General features: G+C 35.4%; 1 protein-coding gene across 1 annotated transcript; it reads right to left on the minus strand.

The window, feature by feature from the left end:
* Nucleotides 1-336: 336 nt before the first annotated feature.
* LOC130888138 (60S ribosomal protein L37-like) lies at nt 337-695 on the minus strand. Its single transcript, XM_057791013.1, has one exon. The coding sequence runs from the start codon at nt 667-669 to the stop codon at nt 376-378; it is 294 nt and encodes a 97-aa protein (XP_057646996.1). The 5' UTR covers nt 670-695; the 3' UTR covers nt 337-375.
* Between the last annotated feature and the right edge of the window lie 8,175 nt (nt 696-8,870).

Consider the following 8,870-nt stretch of genomic DNA (forward strand, 5'->3'; position numbering starts at 1 on the left):
TACCACAAGGCTCATAGTTTGTTACTTCTTGTTTCTTGGGTGGCTACATGGTGTCTCTCTGACTCCATCTTCTTCCTCTATCTCTGCTTGAATTTCCCCCCTTGCTATATTCTGCCCTTCCATAGGCCAAAGCAGATTCTTTATTAACCAATGGTAATAAAACATATTCACAGCACACAGAGAGTATTCCCACATCACAGGAGATTAAAGATAATAAAGCAATTATTTGGATCCATAATAAATGGTTTTAAGTTCTCATTTGAATCTTCTGGTTTGTTTATAGCTTAATGTTGCCATATGGTTTTGTTTTTTTTTTTGTTTTGTTTTGTTTTTTTTTGGAAACCAGAACATTTATTTTATGACAGATTGAAATCCTCACGATGAACTGGATGCTGCAACAGCTGCCCTCTTGGGTTTAGGGGTTGTCCCTTCACGGAATCCATGTCTGAATCTTCGGTAGACAATTTTTAGGTGCCTCATCCGCCCAGTCCCGGTAGTGTTTTGTCTCTTAGCCTTGGCACTCCAGTTATGCTTTCTCTTGCGCTTGGCCGGGTAGCCGCATTTGCCACAGGTAGACTTCTGAAGGTGGTAGGCCTTAGAGCCACAGCGGCGGCACAACGTGTGCGTCTTGTTGCGACGCTTTCCGAAGGATGACGTTCCTTTCGTCATCTTGCTTCTGCCGCCGAGGCCAAAGAGACCGGAAGAGCTGCCATATGTTTTAAAATTATGATTGTATCATAGTTGCATTTCTATAGTTATGATAAAATTACCTCAACAGAAAGCAACTTGGTGGGAAAAGGAACTTATTCAGCTGGTAGTTCAAGATTACAGATAATAATCTGTAGGAAAATCAATATATACACTTCAAACAGGTAGTTCATTGCACCCAAAGTCAAGGGCAGAGAGAAATGAATGCATGCATGCAACACTTGCAGAGTTCAAGGTTACCACTGCCTAGGGAATGGTGCTACCCACACTAGGACGGGTTTTCTCACAACAATTAGACTTCTTATTTAAGATAATCAATCCTCCACAGACATGTCCACAAGTCAAACCAATGCTGACAATCCTTCACTGGGATCATATTACCATTTTATTCTAGATTACTTTAAGTTGTCAGTTAAAGCTAACCATCATAGATGGCTTTATATTCATGCTTCGAGTGGATTATTTCTGGTTTTCTTTTATTTACTATATTTAGCTCTTTGCAAGCTTTTATTCTTTAATACATGTTTGATGATATGTCATCTAAAATTTCTCCTCCTCATCAGAAGTAAATAAAACCCAATCAACATATACCTGGCTTTATAATCAGAATGCATACCTTATTTTTAAAAGACATATAAAACTAATTTTTTATAAATTTGATATTTGAGATTGAGTTTACTTGTCACTATTTTCTAAAAATAATTTTCACATCATCTCCTCAAATTTATAGTAAGTATTTAATTTCTTTACCTATTGCAAATGCTAGACTATAAAGAAAAATGTTGACTAGTATTAATGACCTTGTAAGCTCTTATAATATCCGTAGGTTTAGGGAAGCAGCCTTATTGACTTTTACTTGTGAATTTTTCTGAACTTTCTTTAAAAAGAAAAGCTTTCTGATACACTTTAATTTTGTGTGAGAGTGTATACTCGGGTGTTTGTGTATGGACTGGCATATTCGAAGGTCAAAGAACAGTTTGTGGAAGTTAGTTCACACATTCCACCATGTGGAACCTGGGCCAAAAGGCTGTCGACTTGGCTGTAGACACTATGATTTGCTGAGGCACCTTGCTAACCCTCAGCAAACTTTCCTTATAATATTATATGAGCATTTTCTATTCTAGTGCTTGTTTCCTAAACTACATGAAATATGTTTTCAAAATGTTACTTATGATCATACTTCCAACAGTATAAGTAAGTAAGGCAACTAGAAGAATCATGTGTGTGTGTGTTGGGAAGTTTTACCACTGGTATCCTGATATACACTAAAATGTTAGTTGAAGTATTAAAATTCAGGACAGTTTTTGGTTCGAATTTAAACTAGAATTAGAGTTATAATGTTACAAACATTATTTTCTACTTCCCACTGAATCGTGTAAGAATTAATAACAATATTACTCAAGACAGTATTCAGGAGTCAGCAGGAGGACTATCACTCCTATGTATCTCTATACCAGTAAATCAGCTCTGCTTCAGAGGAGTACATGTGTGGGGATTAGTTATATATTTCCTTGGATGCTTTGGAAGGTTAATGATCTGTCTGTCTATCTATCTATCTATCTATCTATCTATCTATCTATCTATCTATCTATCTATCCATCCATCTATCTATCATCTATCTATTTATCATCTATCTATCTATCTATCTATCTATCTATCTATCTATCTATCATCTATCATCTATCTTTATCTGTCATCTGTCTGCCTTCTCTTATAGAGATATTGGTGATGAGGATGATGATGACCATTATGGTGATGAGTACCTGACTGACAGATCTATGAACAAAAATATTTTGAGTATTTTCTGTAGAAATTTATAGTGATTGGAAAGTACTCAACCCATAAACTATGTTTATGGTATGTCAAATTAATTACTTGTGTAGGTCTTTAATTTACAGCTTTAGTATGTATGGAGTGCTTATCAAGTATAGTGTTACAATCCCCAGAACCACAATAATAAGTAGAAAATTGAAAGTGTATTCGTTCATCAAACTCAGAAGCAGTCACTTCAAAGATCCTTTTTGAATCACATAAAGTTCTTCAAAGACACTAGTAAGACCTCCTCTCAGCAGATACATTTTGAAAATATTTGCTTTCTTTGTAATTGTTTATATGTATCTGCGGGTGTGTGCTTGTACGTGTGTGTGTGTGTGTGTGTGTGTAGGGGATATGTGCAGGTGCCTGTGGAGTCCAGAAGACTCTTTGAGCCTGAACATATAGAGTGCCCTGAGCCACCTCACTGTGGGTGTTGGGAACTGTGATCCTCTGCAAGAGTAGTTATATACTCAACTGCCAAGTCATTGCTCTAGCTCCACTGTTTTAATTGTATCTGATGCATCTTGGACCTTTTTGTGGCCTTTAAGAGTCTCTTGATTCTAACACGCGTCAGAATCTACCAGACTGACATGTGAGTTATGTATTAAGTTTCCACATAGTTAAAGAATGATACCTTGTGCAGAAGTCACCACCTCAGCTAAGATAATTAGTCCATATTAGATTAACATGCTTGCTCTTAATTATAATTATGTGTTGTATATTACTCAAAGTAGCAACTAAACATTTAAGCATTTAGTAAATGAGGGGTGAAATATTAACATTTTTGTTGTGAGCGTATACCTATCTTTATTAAATGCCAATGCAATTAATTTAATTGACTATTTAGTTTTATCCAAATCAAATGGAATAATAAAGTATTGTTCTACTGTGGTACATAAGAAAACTTCACTGAGGAATACCGAGTAGCAGCTCTTCACTATGTGACAATCTACACAATCTAGGACTTCATTTTAAAACAAAAGATATAACTCCTAGTTGTTTACTTATTTGGTTTCCAGATGTAAAAGTTCATGGTTGTTATAGCACATTTATTCAAGATATTCAGGCTGGAGCATATACTCAGGATCATAAAACTGCCATTAATTTTTCTTAAGCCCTGTATCCTTTGAAATACGTAAGAAACAAGTACAACAGAAAACTGATCGCTTCTTTCCCTTTCTTCTGTATAATACAGCAAGTTTGGTATTGGCGTGCCATCATAATCTTTATTATTCTAACCAGCTTTGCTGAGGTTGCAGCAGCAGCAGTGATAATACGCATTGTAAAACGAAAAAAAATGTTCAAAAGCAGGGCCTGCCCATGGAGCCTGTGCCTTATACCACACTTACTTTATTTTCGTTGCCAGCATAATCTGGATTCCGGTTAATAATTGAGTGTTAATCATCCTCTTATCTTCAGAAAAGGAGAGTCTGTTTTGAATCATAAGGCAACTGACCTTGAAGGCAAGCTGAATATATGCAGATTTTGTACGTCTTCCAAAGATTTCCTTCAGTGGATTTCTTGCTTCTGCCTGGGTCTCAGTGTACGATCCTCAGGAGTCAGTCTCACATGTTTCTGCGTCTTGAAGTTTAAATGTATTTGTATGTTTTGTTACAAACAATAATCTTATGATTTCATAGGTAAGTAGAACAAATATTTTAAAAATTTAGGAGGATAAGGTAGGGGGATAAAGAACTCAACAATAACTTGTGTTATAAAGGGAGGCACAGCCACAAGCAAACAAGTTATACCTAGTGAAATAAAACCACTGAGTCACGTCACAACTACAACATAGAATGTCATCTCTCTCATTCAGTTCTGTTGGTCCCAAAGTACCTGTGTCCACGGTCCATTTCTCAAAACACGATTATCAAATGACATTCTCTATACTTGTGTGACTTAATCACTTTGTACAAATAAAAAGTCATGTAGTAAGTCTTAATACCGAGAGGTTTACATTCATTTCTGAGTTGCGTGTGATCTGCAAGACGTTAGTTGAGAAATGCCCTATGAAATAATCATTATTTTAAGAGAGGAATTCAAAATACATTTAAACACAGTTATGAGAGTTGCATTTAGAGCTTAAAAAATTCATCAGTGCTAAGGAATAAATTGTCAGTATATAATACACTACTACTACTACTATTAATAATAATAATAATAATAACACTAATACACTTTTGTAATGTCAGGAAAGACTTGGTATATGTGTCCTAATGAGTTGATGTGATTCTGATGACCACTACATGGGTCTAATAGAACAAAGAACAAGAAAATAAGAAGAAAAGATGGTTTTGTTTCTCTAAAAAATTATATGTATTTGGACTTTTGAAAAAATATTAATCTTTCTGAGGGTTAAGCCCATCATTATAGCTAACGGAAAACTTGGTTGTGTAAGTGACAGCAAAATATTCTTTGAAGACAAACACTTAAATAATTGTCTGCCTTGACTTCTTTTTAGTTCTCAGTTTCTCTTTCCCTCAAACTTAAAAAGAGAGGCAAGCTTTTCATTTCAAAGAGGGATGATAATTTAGTCAGTTCAATAATAACAAGAAAGTGAAATGATCTTATTGAGTTTTTATAAGAAGTGAAAAGTTGAAGGTTGTTTTATTTTTAATTAATATGTCATTTTGTTGAATAGATGCTATCAACTGATGGCTTTCTGTTTATAGTGAAAATTACTGTCTGGGTGTGGATTGTTACCTCCTTCATGTAGCTTTCAGTGAATGTATTTCTGTGGTTTTCATGTTGGTAAAGTAGAATATGGAAATTATGAAAATTACAGATATACCTTGGGGATTAAATTTAAAGAACAAATTTTACTAACTATACTTGAAAATAAAATGTTTTTATGTGGGTATTAGCATCAAAATTGCTTCCATGAAAATGTTCTAATGAAAATAACCTTGATTTTTATTAGCCTGTTTTCTTTTTTAAATCACACTATGAAGGAATGATTAAATCAAATATAAAGTATAGAACAATTTAACAGACTTAATAGTCTTACAGATAAGATAGAAATGTTTCTGCTATTAAGAGTCAATGCTAAACTGAGTTTTCTTTTGTAAGCACTACATTCATTGTTTTTACCTCCTTCTGTTTCTCTAAAGAAAGTTTATGTAATTTTTAAGGCAATTCATAGACTCTCCTCTTTAAGAAAAGCAGTTTTAAAAATCCTTGATCATTCCAATTCAGTTGACACTTCAGCTACTGTCAGCATTCCCTTCGGAGCAACTGACTGACCAGAGCTCGGAGAACACACATTTGATCTGTCAGAACTCTAGATTCTCCATAAGGAGCTGGAGTTTATTTCTCAGGCTTACTACAGATACTGAAAAGAGGACTCCTTTGAAACCAGCATTCAAAAGAGGAGTCCAAAGGATCTCTGTGAGTTTGAGGTCAACTTAGTGGACTTGGTGAGCTCCAAACCAGCCAGGGCCACAGTGCGACCCATCCTCAAAGATGGTGAGAGATCCAAGTGGTGGTGGCGTATGCCTTTAAATCCAGCTCTTGGGAGGCAGAGGCAGGCAGATCTCTGTGAGTTCAAAACCAGCCTGATTTACAAGTTCTAGTTCGAAGACAGCTAAAACTGCTACACAGAGAAACCCTGTCTCAAAAAACCAAAAACCAAAGACAGAGAGAGAGAGAGAGTGAGAGAGACAGAGACAGAGACAGAGAGGATGTATGTATCATCATCAGTGTGAGCTTGTGAGCTTGTGAGTTTCAGGCTTTCAGGGGTAGGCAGCTGTGCTCATGCACTCAGCTGGATGGAGAGTTCAAGAACATCAGTTCCATCTCCTCGAAGATAATGCTTTTAGTTAAGCCTTGAAAAAAGAGTAATCTAATGTAGCCTTACGACTTCTTCCTACTCTTCTTAAAATCTAATGACCTTTACTGTGAGAAACTGTAAGCTGGAATTTTTTTCTGAATTATGTGAACTCTACACTCACTTTTGAGTGGAAAATAAAAGTAAAACCAGACTATAATACTTCTTTTGATTATGATGCACAATAAACAGCTCAAACAAACAACTTGAAACCTTTCTTTCTGTTTCACCTTTCCTTCCCTCCTTCTAGGCTTCCCTCCTGTAACTCAGGACTACATGGGGAATACAAGGAAAACCAGAGTGTGATATTTATTTTCTTTATGATTCATAATCATCAGCTCAAAGTGAACTTTTTCTGTCTTTTATTCACTTCAATTTCTCCTTCCCTCTTCATACATGCCCCTTAGTCTTCCTGTCATCCTTCATGTTCTGATATCTTGAAGAAATAAAATATTCTAAATAGACTTAAAATAGAAATAGAGAATCTAGAATAAGGGCTTAGAAACAAAGAATCTTATTCTCAGTTTGTGAAAATGACTGTATGTCAATTATATGTACCAGTAATCTCAATTTAAAGCCAATGTATAATCAATGCTTTGGTTTAGCTAACTCCTGTGATGAACTCAGACCTTTAGTCTCTGTTAGGGAATACAATAATTTTTATGCAGGATGGCTGCCTCCCATTGCTTCACACACCTCTGGAGCGCTGGTTGTAGTTGATGTCCAGCATGTTCCTCTCATTTCTTCTTGCTATTTCATTTCATAATATATTATGGCAATTTTTTGTTTAGTAACTCAGTAAATTTTCTATAACCTATAGAACCTATAAAAGAAGACTTTTATCTTTTTCCTTTAATAAATTAAAATAAATGCTATGGGATGAGTAAAAGTAGGTTCAAGTAAGTAGAGTAAATCTTTTTAAGAGCTGGAAAACTGTAAGGCTTCTGCATTCAAATTACTCCATGGGTAGCTTTGTCTTGATCTCTGTTTATAAAGACATTGGTGACTGAGGACAGTACATGGGATTTATGTTAAAAAGGGGGGAGGGTCCTTAGGAATGTAAAACGTTTAGTGTGTTTTCATTATACAGCCAAACATTAGCATGTCTACCACAAAAGTCAAAAGGATCAGACATGCTCATTCTTCTGATTCTCTATCTGGTTTTCTGCTTAATTAGTTTAGAAAATTATCAGTGCATGAATATGAAAAGAAGGATTTTTTGGTATAAGCTTGTAATCTGAGAAAAATGCTGGAGAATCCTTCCTTTTGTGAATTGAGGCTGATTGGATGCTGCGAGTGTCCCTATGTCTGACTTCCATTATAAAAGCAAACTGCACTTGAAGGGATGTGTCTGGCATTTTGGATCTGCTTGTAGCCTTACAATCTTCCTCTGGGAAAGGCAAAGAATAATTTACAATTACGTGTGTGGGAAACACATTTTCTATCAGAATCCAGCTCCAAATAATTCAAGCAACTCCTTAAAGACCTGTGTTCAAACACTTCCATCTTAAAGAGGAGTACCCTGGTCTGATCGTCACATGGAAACAGGACAGGGCAGAATAATCAGAAAACTATGAGCTACTACTGAGCTGTGTTTGTGTTGGTTTTAGTATTGGAAGTGTAATAAACAAAGATCGTACTGACATTCCTCATGCTGTTTAGTTACCATGTAGATAAGAAAGGATGAGGGCTGTGCACACAGTCTTTTGGTCTTCATGGGAGCATAGCCTTATTACCATAAAGAGGAACTGCCTCCTATAAATAAAAAGCCCAGTATGCACTCGCTGCCACTCCTCCAAAAATGTAATAACTGTGTTTAACCTTCATTGAAACGTTCTCCACTTTAAAGTTATTATTAGTTGGCAATTGGAAATACATTTTTATGTGGGCAAAGAGACTATTCCAAACGATCAGTACAATTTGGTGTGTTTAGCTAATGTGACATATTTTCTTCACAGTCCTTCGTATGTGTTGAGTTTGTCTTAATATACTATATTTCTCTTGGCAAAATATAATAATATCTAAGGATATCCATAAAAGCAGGAAGTTGATTTCGAAGATTAATTTACTATAATCTTTAAAAATATAGAATATAAATATTAAAAATTAAAAGAATCATGAAAAAGTAGGTATAGCATTCTTTTTTAAAAAATAAGATCAGTAAACATATTTTCAGAAGTAAAATATTGACTAAGTATTTCCTGAACTCTTCTTGCTACAATAACATATAAAAAAACACGTGTTGTGTCATGAATGTCGAGGTTAATCAGAATGTATAAACCATACACTAGGGATAGCTCTATTTGGTTAATGCTTCAGATGTAATTAGATAAAGTCAAAATAAATGTCTCCTTATTATCATCACTTGATTGCAGCATCCTGGCCACTTTCTTGGGTCTGCCCACCAGAAATTCCCAACTGTGGCGTGACATAGACGGTAAACTGATAGTTTGGGAGGATACTTCACAGTTAGCTCACATAGAGACATTGTCTTTACGCTGCTAGAACACATCATAAATCC

The sequence above is a fragment of the Chionomys nivalis genome, chromosome 16 (assembly GCF_950005125.1).
Source record: "Chionomys nivalis chromosome 16, mChiNiv1.1, whole genome shotgun sequence".
NCBI classification, from domain to species: domain Eukaryota; kingdom Metazoa; phylum Chordata; class Mammalia; order Rodentia; family Cricetidae; genus Chionomys; species Chionomys nivalis.

Bases quoted from the DNA above. Each gene is read 5' to 3' on its own strand.
- LOC130888138 (XM_057791013.1), bottom strand. From the start codon at position 669: ATGACGAAAGGAACGTCATCCTTCGGAAAGCGTCGCAACAAGACGCAC.